Source organism: Sprattus sprattus, assembly GCF_963457725.1.
Source record: "Sprattus sprattus genome assembly, chromosome: 19".
NCBI lineage: Eukaryota > Metazoa > Chordata > Actinopteri > Clupeiformes > Clupeidae > Sprattus > Sprattus sprattus.
This window is the reverse complement of record NC_137917.1, coordinates 19,855,516-19,872,068: the sequence shown is the minus strand read 5'-3', so window position 1 is coordinate 19,872,068 and position 16,553 is coordinate 19,855,516. Positions and strand designations below refer to the sequence as shown.

The window sequence follows — 16,553 nt, the reverse complement described above, 5'->3', positions numbered from 1 at the left end:
AAAACAATGAAAATGTGTGATATACCCTACACTGACATCGTCTTGGCCTCAGATATATATTTCGACAGACAGACATAGATAGCAAAAACAGGCTCAGACGGAAGTCAGGGATGGGATAATATGTTTGGATCTGATTTCTTAAACTGTAATTTTAGGCCTACTTCTATTTCATACACAGAAAGTGAGTTTGCCAGACGCAAACTAAACCATGTAGGCCTAATTGCCCGTGCGACTCAGAGCCCGTTACATAATCTCCGGTGACATAACTGAGTGTGAGCTGGGGACGGCGCGAGAGCACCGCTAACGGGACCAGAGCGCGCAAGCCGGTGATTTTCCAAGGGCGGTCAGTGGTGCTCTGTCCCGGTGACTCGGCAATCAGCTGCTTTCCCCTCCTCGAAATGACAACAGTGGCGTGCCCGTCCAACCACAGACCTACCGGTTGCAACAAAACAACCTCAACAAGGAACGGAATTTAGCCTTAGCGTCGGGATCAGAAGAAACGGGAACTTTTAACTTTAATTTCTCTTTTAGATAACTCTCAAAGGAACATTACCCCTCTTTATAGTCATGGCGATGTGCCTGCTTAAACGCTTGCGTCGGCCGGGGCGCTAGCGCAGCAGGTGTCTATAACGTATAGGCTGCCATGCAACCAGCATTTAGTTTTAAATTAACGAAGAAAGAAGAACACTTTTTTATCTTAAAAAATAGAGAAAATCCATTCTCAGTGGACAGGTGAGCGAAGCATTGGTGGATCTGAGACCGAGTGTTGCGCCAAGTTGATAAAAAGTTATGGAAAATGACTATCCTAATTCGCCGGAGGGATATAGGAACGACGTACAAACCAAATCTGGTAAGAAATGAATCTTTAATAGGTGCTGGACATACAATACCGATAAGTTTACTGTATTCAAGTAATGATTTACGAGTTTGAATATTGCACAACAGTCTAGCTCTTGATAAGAGTGAGTGGCTTTCATGGTCTCATGGGGCTTGGTTTATTTGTGTGTGCGTGCGTGTGTGCGTGCATGTGTGCGCGCATTCGCGCAAACATGGCTGTATATTGAGGTGCGATCATGCATGCCTACCAAACCAGCAAGAGGTTAGCATAGTGACACATTAATAATGAATAATTAATTGTGAGAACGTTACAAAAAAAATGTAAACTTTGACTGGTGCTTTTTTTTGCTTTTCTTTCGTTCCCCTAGCTACACACACACACACAGAGAGAGAGAGAGACAGAGATATTCACTTTTGTGCTATCTGTTAATGAACAGGTCATTGTTCATGAGCTTTGACCAAGTCACAAGATCATTAGATAGAACTGACAAAGGTCTGACCAAGGGGGCACAGGTCACACATCACAGGATTATAAAACTGAAAGAGGGAAAGAAAAACTGTTTTAGCACCTCATTCACATATACAGTTTCATTATCTACACTGCTGAGACATTTATTTTATTTTAGATATGTCTTGACAATAGCCTTCCTGTCTGTCACACACATACACACACACATACACACACACACACACACACAAACACACACACAAACACACACACACACACACACACACACACACACACACACACACACACACACACACCTTAAGAGGATTTTGGAAAATGTTTCTCTTTTTAACATTAAACATATTTTTATGTAATGTTTTTTATTGTTTCTTCAAGAAATCGATTTCTCTGATTACAATCCATTCATCTCTCTCTTTCCCTTTCTCTGTCTCTGTGAATGGTGCTGTGTTGTAAGAGCGCTGTAATCTGGATTAGGGTTGGGATTAGGGGTTAGTGTGTCTGTTTAGACTTCACCTCTATTTCCAGAGGCCGATTGGCTAATTTCAGATCCACTGATTGACCCTCTTCAACCTCCTGGACAAATTACTTCAATACGCACTCACACTCAGACGCACCCAAACCACACTTAAAGTATATATAAAGTACATTATCTGCATTTAGCCGAAGGAAAACACTATGATCCAAGTGAATCGATTTTGATGTGTCTGAGCATGCCAGACTATAGGAGCACAAGATAGTCCTCGAAACCTCAATGCTTATTCTCGAGCCATCTCACGTTTCAGTGTAACATATTGTATGATGAAATCACACTTTAAGTACACAAAGTACATTTGCTTGTCTGTGATGAGTGTGAATTGATGTGTTGTTCTTCGCCTTGCTATTTCCAAACTTTGAAGAGGGGGAATCACTTTCAGATGAGGTTTACATCTGAAGATGAATTGTGTCCTTGATGGTAGATGATTTATAGATGTAGTAATAAAAGTACTATAAAAATGAATGTTTGAGTGCAGATTTCTTCAAGTGTAAAGCTATTGTAATGTGTCATGGATCATAACAGCCTTTTTAATTTAAGCATGAATAAATGTGAGTAAAGCATGCAGCTATTGTACCGTATCAGATAATGTAGGTTTGTTCACATTGACTAATTTCCATTTAAATAATGTTAGCCAAGAGATCCTAAATGCAAAGTGCAAGCATTAACTACTGTTGTCATTTATTAATGCTGACATTTATGATTTACATTTTTTCTAAATGGAATATTAGGCTTCCTCTGCTCTTGCCAGAACATGGTTTTTGCTTTGCCATGAGTGCCATGACAGGTTTTCAGTATGGACCCACTGATTAAGCAGATTTGAGGAAATCTGTGTGAATGGAGTTGATTTAAATATTTACTGCGAGAGTCAAGAGGGTATTCTCTTTATATGCCTAACTGTGCAAGAATGTTTTGGAACTGCTGGTTTTATTGTTGTGAAGCTACACGTGAGCTACTACAGATAGTCTCAAACATCCAAATTTACAAGATGGGTAAATGTGATGGCTTGCTATATGGCCATGCAATTAGAATGGAAATCCCATCACTGAAAAGCTTTATAAGATAGGTCTTCTGTTGGAATCACCTCTCCCGCCACTGTATATTAGAGTGTGACTGCATCTAAAGAGCACGTCAGTAGACAGTGGTCACTGTCAGTTGGCTGAACTCTACTAGATTTATAGCCAGGCAATCAGAGAGGACACCTAGTGTGGCAATAGCATGGGTCCTAAGGATTACATAACAGTCACTCAGCACAGCTGCCACCACACACACACAGAGAGAGACACAGATACTCAGACCCATACATGCGTACACACACTGATAAACTAAACCGACATGATCATCCATTATCGCCATCCGCCATACAGTCAGGAGCAGTTGGGTGTATACTGTCAGAGATACACACACACACACACACACACACACACACACACACACACACACACACACACACACACACACACACACACACACACACACACACACACAATGCCTGTTAGAGGAAAAAGAAAAGGACGTCACAGCTAAACAAACAAAAACAGAACGGAAAAAGAGAGAAACACTAAGTGAATTATGTCATTACTGCATGGTACCCAAGAGAGGTAAATGAAGGCGCTGTAATGCCTTACGTTAAGTGCAGCCCCTCACCTATCACAACTGCAGACTGCACACATTGCACAGCAGTGTATGAATTATTTGTGGAATGAGATTGGTTGAATGGTTGATGAAAGAAGTGTGTCAGTGAACGTGTGTTAGTTGTGTTTAAGCGAGTCTGTGTGTGTGTGTGTGTGTGTGTGTGTGTGTGTGTGTGTGTGTGTGTGTGTGTGTGTGTGTGTGTGTGTGTGTGTGTCTGTGTGTGTCTGTGTGTGTGTGTTTGTGGGTGTATATGTATGTGTTAATGTCTATTTGCTTTAAATTGGGTAAGCTGTGTTGTTAGATAAGCAGCATTATCAGGACTCAATGAGCAGAGGCTTGAACCTGACAGGGTTATCCAACCTGCACTTACAGTAGATTACATGCACACGTGCTCTCTCTCACACACACACACACACACACACACACACACACACACACACACACACACACACACACACACACACACACACACACACACACACACACACACACACACACACACACACACACACACACACACACACACACACACACACACACACACACACACACACACACACACACACACACACACAATGAGAGAGAGAGAGAGAGATATACATACATGCCCAAACAGACAGAGAGAGAGAAAGTGAGAGAGAACTTAAATATTATAAGAAGCTCCTTATATCACTTCAGCCACACGAGACCAGGACTTTTAATCTCCTCCTCCTAATCAAGTCTCTCTCTCTCTCTCTCTCTTTATCTTGTCTTCTCTCTGTCTGATGGTTTTCCTGTCTTTAAAAAAAAAATCCTTTCTTCACTTTTTAGAGAGAGAGAAAGGCAGGGGGAAGCCGTGGTTGTTGTTCTTGCTGACACATCTGTCTGCCAGAAGTGGAACAGTAGAAAGTGTTTTCCATTTAGTGCTTTAATTGAGTGAAACTATTTGGCGTTCTGGAAATTTCAGTTATTGCTGATATATAAAAGGTTCTGCATTGTTTCAAGAGCTGGATGCCTGATGCATAATTGCTACGTGTGAGTGAGTGAGTGTGTGTGTGTGTGTGTGTGTGTGTGTGTGTGTGTGTGTGTGTGTGTGTGTGTGTGTGTGTGTGTGTGTGTGTGTGTGTGTGTGTGTGTGTGTGTGTGTGTGTGTGTGTGTGTGTGTGTGAATCTGTCTTTGTGTCTGTGCACATGCCTGTATGTGTGCATGTTTGCCGTTGTAACTAATTTCAACTGACTAAATTAGCGTCATTAATATCTCTGTGGTCGGGCTGGGCAATATACTGTATATCCAATTTATTTGAATATAATTTTTTTCGGACGATGTGCAAAAATGCATAAATTGCCATCCAGTGATATGTTAAGACGCCGATTTGGAATTGAAACTAGTAATTGTGTATTTTGCGTTGTGATCATTTATTTTTCTATTGTATGTGCGCAGAATGTTTGATGTCTGGCTTTCCCCAAAGGTTTTTCATCTGGAAAACTTTACTCAAAAGGACATTTTGGATGACTTTTCGACTTTGGAATGTAGTCCACTAAAAATTCTATAAACACAAAGAGAAATCTATGAAATTTAAAACAAAGGAACATCGAGATTTCATTCTGTTACAAAGCGCCGTATTTATTGTAGTCAGAGAAAAATCAAGATCACATTTTTTTGGCCATATCGCCTAGCCGTACGTTGCGGTATTAATTGTGGATTGATGTTCTCCACTGCTCTAAACCTGCTGTTTCTTTGAAAAAGGTAGTTGATTGCGTAGTAGACTTTCCCCACTGTTAGAGACATCATGTCCTCTTGCTTCAGGTTTGACTTTAAGTGTGAACCGTGTTTGAAGCTGTGACAAAGAGATCTGAGGGAAGATGCGTGGGGTGATTTCCTAAACACTGTGATCTTAGGTCCACTCCTACACTCGTAGAGGAGGCCTACGATGCGCCGAGGATGTCTTCTCTTCCTCTTGTCAACATGTAAAAGCTCCCCAATTAATTGAATGTAATTGAGCACTTCAGGTCTGTGAGTTACTATACACTTTTGGGGATCCAGATGTAAATATATTGTAGTGCATGGCTGCATGTGTGCGTGTGTGTGTGTGTGTGTGTGTGTGCCTGTGTGTGTGTGTGTGTTTGTGTGTGTGTGTGTGTGTGTGAGACTGCATGTGCGTGACTTTGGTTCAAAGTACGTTAGCAAGTGCCGCCCCCCATGCCTTTTGCATTCCGCTTTATAAGCAAAAATGATTTTTATGAAAGGGAGAGTTAGAGAAGGTGTAGACACAGAAAAAGACTGCAAAGCCACAGAACCCTCGAGAGAAAGAGAGAGAGGAAGGAAGAAAGAAAGAGAGAGAGAGAGACAAAGGGAGGGATAGTTACACAGGTCTCAGCCCACTGATGTTTATCAAAAGCTCTCCAGACACACAAACGCAGTCTAAAAATAAATATCGGAAATGAATTAAAAAGGTTGAAATCTGAACTTTCTGAGAAGTATGGTCAAACGTCAGAAAAGGGGTCTAGGTGCACATCTGTGTGTGTGTGTGTGTGTGTGTGTGTGTGTGTGTGTCCATAGAGTAATGCCCACCCCCACATCTCTCCCTCTCTGTGTCAGACAGATGTGTGTGAAGGAGACCTTTTTTAGAATACCATCATTTTAAGGAGGAAAAATGTCCAAAAAACCGGCCATTGCTTTGTGTTTGTGTGTACATGAGTGAGTGAGCGGGTGGGTGTGGGTGTGTGTGTGGGGGGTGCGTGTGTGTGGGTGTGGTTGTGTGTGTGTGTGTGGGGGGGGGTGTATATGAGTTTGTGTGTGTGTGTGTGTGTGTGTGTGTGTGTGTGTGTACATGAGTGTGTAAGAGTGTGTGTAAGAGTGTGTGAGTGAAAGACAGAGGGATAGTGCTTTATGTGTTTACTATGATGTGGACAGTTATTGCTCAGTATGCTTTATTATAGCACCAAGGGTTTTGTTGCGTGTCAACATCCGTGCGTTTAAATGTGTTTTTTTACATATTTTTTCTCCTTACTTTTGCAGAGAACCCAACTCCGAAGAAGACTCATTTGAGTAAGTATACCAACTTGAGAGCATTTGTAAGTGTGTGTCTGTGTGTATGTTTGTGTGAATGAGGTGAGTACGTGCATTTGTTTTGTTGTTTATAGTTATAGCATATTTCTGTCACGTATGAATGGGGACCCTTGTCCACTTGGACCTAAAGATTTTGTATGGTTGTATCTGTATTAATGAGGAGTGTGTGTGTGTGTGTGAAAGCGAAAGCTCATCTCTTTGAGTGTTTATGTACTGACTGGATGTGTATGTAGGCTAATACTCTTCTGAGCTGTGGTTCAGCATAGTCATTTGGTCTTTGTACACCTGTTTAACAAAGGCATGTGTGAGGAAGCTATAGTCACACATATTGTATAGACGCTTATATGTGCGTGCACACACACATACCCACATACACACACACACACACACACACACACACACACACACACACACACACACACACACACACACACATACACACACACACACACACACACACCTACACACACACACACACACACACACACACACACACACACACACAAAGATGGTCTGCACCTGTTTGTTTATAAGACTGTGCCTCTGCCACTGTGGTTGTGTGAGGAGAGAAAGAGAGAGCGAGGGAGAGACAGATAGAGAGAGAGAGAGAGAGAGAGAGAAAGAGAGAGCGATAGCAAGGCAGGGGCGCTAACCACCTGAGCTCTGATAATATCTCTGCCTATTTATGTCTGAGGCTGAAGTGAGGGCCTCACTGTGCATCTGCATGCCTGCTTGTTTGTTTTGTGTGTGTGTGTGTGTGTGTGTGTGTGTGTGTGTGTGTGTGTGTGTGTGTGTGTGTGTGTGTGTGTGTGTGTGTGTGTGTGTGTGTGTGTGTGTGTGTGTCTGTGTCTGTGTGTGGGTCTATGTGTGTCTCTGTGTGTGCGTGTGTGCATGTGTGCGTGTTTGTGTGTGTGTGTGTCTATGTGTGTGTGTGTGTGTGTGAGTGTGTGTGTGTGAGTTTGTGTGTGTGTATGAGTGTGTTTGATATGTATGTGTATTTGGTTCTTTGGGGGGGCTGTTTGTTTTTATGGCTGTTTGTTTTTGATGGGCGTCATTTGTAGTAGTAGTACAAATGTATAGTAAATTTGCATTGGTTAGTGTTGTACCAACCTGCCAGTAGTATATGGTTCTGTGCCCCAAGTAAATAGAAATGACCAGCAGCCAGGAGTTCCTCATGCCAGTAGCCATTCTATTTTGTCTGTTTGAGATAGAAGACACAATTCATCCATGTCATTGAATTGCTAATTATATGTGCTCACTGTATTGCTGTAGAATAGTTATAGTATCTTGTATGGTCCTGAGGTCAAAGGGCATTTTGAAATTCTAAGGAAGAGTGTCTAATCTCTTGCATAACTTTGCAATTACTTATTAACAAATTAGTAGTTTTATTATACTTTTAAGTACAGTAGTAGCTCTAGTAGTTCAAGTATAGTGCACAATGTGTAGCCTCCTTCATAGTACTCCTGTAACTAAACTCTTTCAGTTTTATTCTTATTAGTTATATCTGATCAGTTGCATCTCTGCAGTACAGAATTTCAGATGCATTAAGACTCTAAAATTCAGTTTTGCACAAAAAACGTTTGAAACTGCTAGCTACATTTACATATATACAATCTTTTAGTGACTCGTTTGATCTAATTGCTGAGGCCTTTCCTATTGGCTGAGGAGGGCTGTCATTCAAAGCTGTCAGTGCATGATGCCAACCAGCTGTTCTGCATGAGGGTACATAGGGTGGGTGGGGTTAGGTAGAAGTCCCCACTGTGTGCATCAGATGCAGGTGTGGTGAGAGAGCAACAGCACGACAGACAGACGTGGAGAGAAAGAGAACAAGTAAGACTGAAAGAGAGAGGGAAAGAAAGGGAGTTAAAGAGAGAGAGAAGGGAGAAAGAGGGGGGGGGGAGAGTGTAACAGGTGTCTTATCAGTGAAGTGCGGTTTGGATCAAATTGAACAAGTCAGGTGTTAAGATAACTGATGAGTGAAAAAATAGATTGAGGCAGAGAGAGAAAGAAAGAGAGAGAGAGAGAAAGAGAACAGTAGGAGAGGGAGAAAGTGTAAATATAGTGCTGTCGATGAGGTTTTCTGATGAATGGAAAGGAAGACAGTGTGTTGTTAACTTGTGTAGAAACTTTCGATAGAGAGAGAGGGGAGAGGAGACCATAGAGATACCTGTGTGTTGGGTTTGAATGTGTTAGGGACAGGCCCGTCTTCCTCCTGTTTGAGTGCGTGAGTGTGTTTGTGTGGGAATGTCTGGGTCAGTGCTCACTAGGGGTGCAGGCAGCCAAACATAGAAGCAACAGGCAGACAGACAGAAAACTCACTTTTTTTGACAGTTTCTCTCACTGGTCAGCCCAACTGAAGAGGGAGGGATTGTGATTGAGCTGACAGAGGGAGAAAGAGAGAGAGAGAGAGAGAGAGAGAGAGAGAGAGAGAGAGAGAGAGAGAGAGAGAGAGAGAAAGAAAGAGAGAGACAGAGTGAGAGGGTGAGACATACTTATAGAAAGACGGAGAAGAAACAGCACCAACAATGATGCGAGGTAGGATTACTGATATGAAGTATTTGTGGAATGTGTATGTTTCTGTTCATCATTTGTACATATCTATGTGGAAAGTTTGTTTGTTTGTGTTTGTGTGTGTTTGTCCGTGTGGTCGTTCGTGGAAAAGCTGATGCTCGCCTATTGTTTCCATTGCACTTCTTAAGTACGTAATGCGTGGCATATGATTTTGTTGACACAAGAATTTGTGTGTGTTTTTATTTAGTTAATAGTCCACGGTGCACAATCACCACTGTTTTGTGTTTGTGTTTATATGTGCATTTAAGTGTGTGTGTTTGAGTGTGTGTGTGTGTGTGTGTGTACAATTGCGAGCCCACTTTGATCAGTTGTCCCACTTTCCGAGAGTTTCGTTCACTGTGCCCTCATAAGTCTATTTCAGTTGAGCAGTCACTCCAGATGTGCATTTGCTGTTGAAGTCAAGAGTAAAGCCAAACTGCAGTCGAGTCAAAAGGCCAACTCTGTCTCCCTCCTGTTTGCATGCAGGTTTTTTAGCTTTCTTGGGTTATTCTGTTACAGCCCCGTCAACGGCTACCCGTGTGCGACTGGAACATTTCAAAGGCATTGGGAGTTTAAAAGAAAGCCTCTGTTTCTGTCAGAGTCATCTGTGCATCTGTGACTTCTTCATCTTTTTTTAGTCTGTTTAATGGCATCTCTTGGGTAACAACAGAGAAAGATGGAACCGAGCGCCTGGTTTGGCACTGTGAAGTGGGTATGTGAAGTGAGGTCGGGAGACGCTTTTGATTTCACCACTTGTGTCAAGATTTGAAGGAAAGAATATGTCATGACATGTCACAAAACTGAAGAAGGCCTGGAGAGATTTGTGAAGTTTTTTTATTCATAATAGTGTGCTTTTATCGATTAGCGCAACCAGTGTCTATAGAAGTAATTGTGAGATAATTTTTCTAGCCCTTTTACGCCAATACGATTTGTTTGTTTCAAAAAAGAGCTTGTCTTGAAAATATCGCTTTCTCAGACTTCAAAAACGTAATTTGAATTTAATAATGGTTAAAACGACAAATGATAATCGTTTATGATGTTTAGAATATTGGGTTGAATTTGATTGAGGAGATCTTTCTGTTGAAAGTGGACAGTGGACGTTCTGTGAGCATCAAGTCTGTGAGCAGTGTGACTGAACAGAGCCAAATGGGCAGGCCTGATCATTCCCTCCAACACTTGTACATGAATACTGTCTCATTGTGTTTTTTTTTACCAAGGTTTTATAAATTCATCCAAGAAAACAAATATGCTATAACTACAGAGACTCTAACCTGTTGCCCGTCTTAGCGGTGTTTGGTAGGACGTTTGTCCTAACCTTCTTTGGCTAATGTTATATATCAGACGTTACCCAAATTATTTATTTTAGGAGATATTTGTGTTTTTTAACCACACGAAAATCACACCGAATGAGAGTATATTCAGCAGATTGCCCTGTTTTTCTGAGACCGTGGAAATGCCCTCAACGAAAGAACAGAGAGTCGGTCGACACAAACGGAGTGAGTTAGTCCTGAGAAACGTTCAAAGGTGATGTTTTTGATGTTAGTATGTTTTTGAGGTGTGTGTTTGATGTTCCGTCGACCTCAGGGATTTCAGAATTGTGTCGTGTTGTAGTGGTGGGTATTCATCAAACATCTCAGTAGGTGACTCAGTCTTCTCTGTGGCTATGGAGCTTCTCTGGAGATGACTCTTGCTGTGGCATCAGAATGAAGTCCTCTGGAACTCGAACTTTCCGCAAACACACACACTCACACAGACATACACACACACACACAGACACACACAGACACACACAGACACAGACACAGACACAGACACAGACACAGACACAGACACAGACACAGACACACAGAACACACACACACACACACAGCAGGATATTAGTGTGCTCAGTGCTAATAGCGCTCACCTTTTCACCAAAGTGTGACAGAGAGCGGAACAAATCAAGGCCTTTTGCTTCACTTCATTCCATTTCATTATCTGGTGCTGTTACACTCCAGCCTTAAATAAATAACAATCGCCATTACCATTACACCATTACCATCTCATTCTGTAGATTCATTGCTTCATAAGTCGACCTCCCCTAAGATTTCAAATACCTTTTTATGCAAATGCTGCCACTGAGGAGACACACACCAGCCATAGGTATGATCTGAAAACAATTACTAACGAGTAATAAGGCCTGCTGACCTTTCACTGAATATTGTGCTTATCGCTATGTTAAGCATGACCTATTAGCACTTACCACCTTAATAGTTCTTGAATCCATTGAAACCCTACAATGTAATGACTTGTTTGGTACATGTTTACACTATAATGCAGTAGCTTACACCATTAGGTTTGGGGTACCTCAGGGGTGAAACTTCAGTGGCGCATTTAGCATTGTACTTTCCTCTGAGTACATCAGTGCCTCACAGCAGATAGTCCTGAAGACATCTGCACTGTTTGCACATGTGAGTGTGTGCACGGGTGGTGTGTGTGCATGGGTGGTGTGTGTGCACGGGTGGTGTGTGTGTGTGCGTGCAATGAAATCACATGTATGAAGTGCAAGGTGCGGCGATCAAAGTGTTCAATCAGTGGCACTCAAACGGCCAGAGAACGTACAGAAGGGGGATGGCAGGTCTGCACAGGAAGTGGGCTCAGATGGCAGCAGACTACTTTACTGAAAGAGAGAGAGAGAGAGAGAGAGAGAGAGAGAGAGAGAGAGAGAGAGAGAGAGAGAGAGATGGAGAGAGAGAGAGAGACCGAGACTATATATATATATAGTCTATATATAGGGGGGGGGGGGGGGGTTAGAGAGAGAAAGACAGAGATTAATCTAGAGCCTAGAGTTGTGTACCGTTGTGTACCGTTGTTGTTGTTGTTGTTGTTGTTGTTGTTGTTGTTGTTGTTGTTCGACTGTGTTTGTCTGGGCAAATAAGTATCATTGGAGTATTGACACAATACTTGTTGGGATTTATATTTATTTATTACCTCCCCCCCAAGGAGGTTGTGTGTCTGTTTGTTAGTCTGCCTGCATGCAGGAGTGTGCCAAAAATACCGGCCTGATTTTCATGACATTTGGTGGAAAGGTGGAGCAAGTGCCGAAGAAGAGCCTATTCAATTTGGGTGTGGATCCTAGTCACTGGACAGATCTACAAATGTAGTTTCAACGTGCCGTTATAAAGCCCAATTTTTGGTCGTCCGTTTAGGGAGACACGGAGAGCCCTCTCCGTCATGGCAAACCTTCTCTGAGCACCTCTCCTTGGCCTGATGTGCACCTCCCAAATGTTCTAACTATCAGTTAAAGAAGAAAAAAAAAAGTCAAACAAACAACTTTATTTACAAATACGACCATCTACAGAGTTTGGTCCGCGCCATCTTTTTGTAAGAATTGCTTTGCAACACCTACAACCGTCGGAGAACAGTAAATGAAAACGAGTCCGTCGAGGCAAATGCGTGACCTATGTGTATTTCGACCTTCAGCATTTGGCATCAGGCATTCAGAATTTGGTCATGGCTTAGGCCTACACTATTTGAGTGCCCTTTTTGTTGTGTTACATTGTGATTTGTTAACAGCATTTATTGCACAGTGATTTATTAAAAATCATGGCCCCTACACAAAATATAATATTTGCTTTATCTAATGAGAAGGTTTTGATTCTCTTCCTTTCACTCTCAATACTCTGTGGACTCAGCTGTACGCTATAGTCGACTTCAAAAGTGATTTATTTCATGTCACCCTACTGTTTACAAACATATTTAAAATACTGATGATAAAAGACATAATATTTCCTACAATATACTGACCTGCTCACCAGAGTACAGCACTAATAAACTACATGAACTTTTAACTTTAACCCTCTTAATAAATAAACTAAATTAACCCCACAAAATATATTCATGTTTGATGTACGGGTCATGAAAGGAAGATCAGACGCCCGACCAAGAAGTAGGGAATTGGATTTCAGTTAGGATTCCACTTAGGAAAAAAATATTGAACGATAAAGATGATGTTAGAGAGGACAGAAGAGAGAGACAGAGAGAGAGAGAGAGAGAGAGGAAGGAGAGATGAAGCAGGAGGGAAAAGACACATGGGGTGAAGAAGCGAGGAGAGGAAGAGGAGGAGGACGAGTGGAGTAAAGAAATGCACCAGTTTCATAGTTTGCCAGCTGCACACTAACACTGATCTGTGGTCTATTCGATGCCATGTAGTTTGCCTGTGTGTTTGTGTGTTTGTGTGTGTGTGTGTGTGTGTGTGTGTGTGTGTGTGTGTGTGTGTGTGTGTGTGTGTTTGTGTGTGTGTATAGAGTTTTCTGTTTGTGCGTGTTTATTTTTGTAACGATAACGGTGTTTGCAGGTGTTTTAGTGTATGTGGTTATTTGTTTGTCTCACTGCAAAAATTCTGCAGAAAAAGTTTAGACAAATAATTTCAGCAAGATCTGAAAAACACTTAACACTCCGAATTGTGAGAACTGTGAGAAAGATCGACTCGCACACTAGACCCTCGTATTTCCGTATGCATATTCAGATGTTCAACTGTTTCCGAGCTTCCTTTTTGTACTGAGCACAGTGTCACCTTTATGATCATAATAATGAGCCCACATACTTTTGGGGTCTCCCAATGTGTAGGTTTAGTTCCTCACATCAAAGGGATCAAACATCCCCTATTAACGTACAAAGTGCCAGTACTGAAAGCGGAGGTGACACATTCGCCCCCAAATGTGTCAAAACCTTGTCAGACAAACATGCCACTAATTTCACTGTGGCTTGTCATGTCTTCATTGAACACACTTGGTTCCTGCAGACAGTAAGGGTCACAGTCATGGTTTTTGTAATTGTTTAAGTTCTATTTTGTATTGATTTGTTAGTGTTTTTAATTAAGTTAATGCGTATAGGCTTAAGCCATGCAAAAGAGAATGCTATAACCGTATTATAGAAAGAAAAGGCGGAGTTTCCCAAGCTCTATTGGAAAGCTTAAATTGAAGGAACTAATGCGTATGTCGTATTCGCTGTGCAACAAATGTTTTCTTTTAGCAAATAGGACATTTACATAAAATCATTGGAATCATTTAATTTTATTTAGGTGCACTAGAACAGTGGTTCTCCGGGAGCTGCATGGGACGGCCTTGAGATGATAAGAAATTATTTTAAACAACAAGCCTAGTTTTTCGAGTGAAATACACAAACTTTTTTTTAAATACACAATTTACTAAACTAATTACAACTAGATTAGTATGAGTCATGGAATATTTTGGGGCAAAAAGGTTGAGAATCACTGTAGTAGAGTTTTATCACTGTTATTTTAAGTTTGACTTTTTAAAGAGATTGCTCACTTTCAACCGGCAAACTGTATTTACTATGTCTACATTCTACATCTCTTTCTGTTCATTTAATGTAAGTGTAGCCATTAGTTTAAATCAATGACGATACGCATTTTAAGTCATGTTTAAATTAATATTTAAAAATTAAATTTGAAAGGCAATTCTCATTTACAATGCAGTTAGGAGTGTAGAGAGTAGCACATAATATTTCTTATTACATTCTCCATTGAGTGGTCTTGATGAAACTCAACAAAATCTCCTCACTCATTATGCTGGTATTTTAGTTTTTCTGAGTGTCCTCACGAACTAAACTAAGATCCAGAAGTAGTCTATTACGGCCATATATTCTCAATCACTCCATTAGACAATAGAATCTATTTTACCACTGAGGATATCATCTCATGTTGTTCTGTGGAAAAATATGAGATTTAATTTAGTTCTAATTGGAGGGAAAGGCTAATCCTCTGTTCATTATTTCTGACATAATCCAGAGCCAAAATGGGATTATACTAATGGTTAGTGTATTGACACAGTTGCTCCAGTGAAACAGAGTGCTGCTTAGGGCCGAAAAGCGATTGTCATACCTGGGTGCTTTTTCTTGCTTGTGGTGTGCATGTTTTTTTTTCTTCCTGTGATGGAAGCTTGAGGTTTTTTACCCGGTTACTCTGCAAATTGCTGACGGAGGAAAAGACACAGCACAATGGAAAGACGTCGTATTCAGAGAAGACTGCAGCGACCACATGGGCAGTTTTTGAAGAAAAAAAAAAATAAGGTTAAGGGGGGATTTCAACACACGAGATGGAGCCATCTAAGTAGATACTACTGAGACTCAGGAACATTCAGTGCCAATAAAATGTGCCTGTGTGAGTGTGTCTATCTATCTATCTATCTATCTGTCCGTCCGTCCGTCCGTCCGTCCGTCCGTCTGTCTATTCATCTATCTATCTATCGACGTATCTATCTATCTGTCTTTCTATCTATCTATCTATCTATCTATTTATCCACCCGTCCATCCATCCCTTTGTTGAGAGGAGGAATGGTGGTGCAGAAGATGAATAGATAGAGATAATCCATCTAGAAAGAGATTGCGTAACAGTGGCACTTATCTCCATTTTGAATCAGTATCCCTCCATCTCCCTTGCGCTCTCTTTTTTTCCTCTTTCTCTCTGTCACTTGCTTTTATCACATAATTGTGTCATCACACTACAGCAAGAGAGTGGTAGAGAGAGAGAGAGAAAGAGAGAAAGAGAGAGAGAGAGAGAGAGAGAGAGAGAGAGAGAGAGAGAGCAACTAATTCCACCGTTAACATTTGAACATTATCTCCATTTTAATCATTTAGCTCAAACCAAAATGCTTTATCTTCCTAAAAGCTCCCAGATCAGGCCCTAGCACAAGTGATATTGACGGCAGCAATCTGCTGAATTGTGTTTTGCCAGTGGTTTTTAAACATGTATGCCCTGTGTACACTTCAGAACACTAGAAAGTTCCAGACAGTGGTTCTGCATTTCATCTCTTTCATGGCAACTTTAGTGAACGTTTGGATGAGATGTACTGATCCAATCAGGGCTAGAATCAGAAAGAAGGCGTGCTTACTGCTTACAGTATTGTACGCTATATGCTACTCTTGCCTGATAGTATCTCACTCTCTAACACAATCAGCAGAACAGATATACCATTTCTCAGTGTTTTAGGAAAGCCTCACTGTGTGCGTGCTTGCGTGCGTGTGATTGTGTATGTGTGTCCGGGCGTGTGCGCGTGCATGTCTGTGTGTGTGTGTGTGTGTGTGTGTGCGCACGCACAAGCATGATGATAGACAGTGCATCATCAGTGTGGTCTATATCGGATCACCAGTGCCCACCTTCATTTTCTCACTGCTAGATAATTCTATTCTCTTGGTGTGTGTGTGTGTGTGTGTGTGTGTGTGTGTGTGGTTTGGATGGAAGAGATAGTTAGGAGAAAGAGGCCGATAATGCATAGAGCCCCTGAGGTGAAAAGTGCTGATTATTTTTCCGTATCAGCATGTGGTTTCTCATACACTGATAGACAGAGAGATGAGGTGAGAGACAGAGACAGTGAGAGAGAGGAGGAAACAGGGAGATGGGTGGTCAGATTAACTGGTAGAGAGAGACAGAGAGGCGAGAGAGAGACAGACAGACAGACAGGCGAAAGAGAGAATGCATT

The 16,553-nt window shown here is 41.5% G+C and overlaps 1 protein-coding gene across 2 annotated transcripts in view; it reads left to right on the top strand.

Annotated features, from left to right (window-relative positions):
• The first annotated feature begins 395 nt into the window (after positions 1–395).
• rorc (RAR-related orphan receptor C) overlaps positions 396–16,553 on the top strand; it is a 28,708-nt gene continuing 12,550 nt past the window's right edge. The window contains exons 1-2 of one of the 2 annotated variants that reach the window (XM_080857973.1): positions 396–850; positions 6,472–6,501. In XM_080857973.1, coding sequence (XP_080714099.1) covers positions 790–850; positions 6,472–6,501 — 91 coding nt within the window. In that variant the 5' untranslated portion in view covers positions 396–789. The remainder of the gene's footprint in view (positions 851–6,471; positions 6,502–16,553) is intronic. The other variant, XM_080857974.1, reaches the window with a different exon arrangement.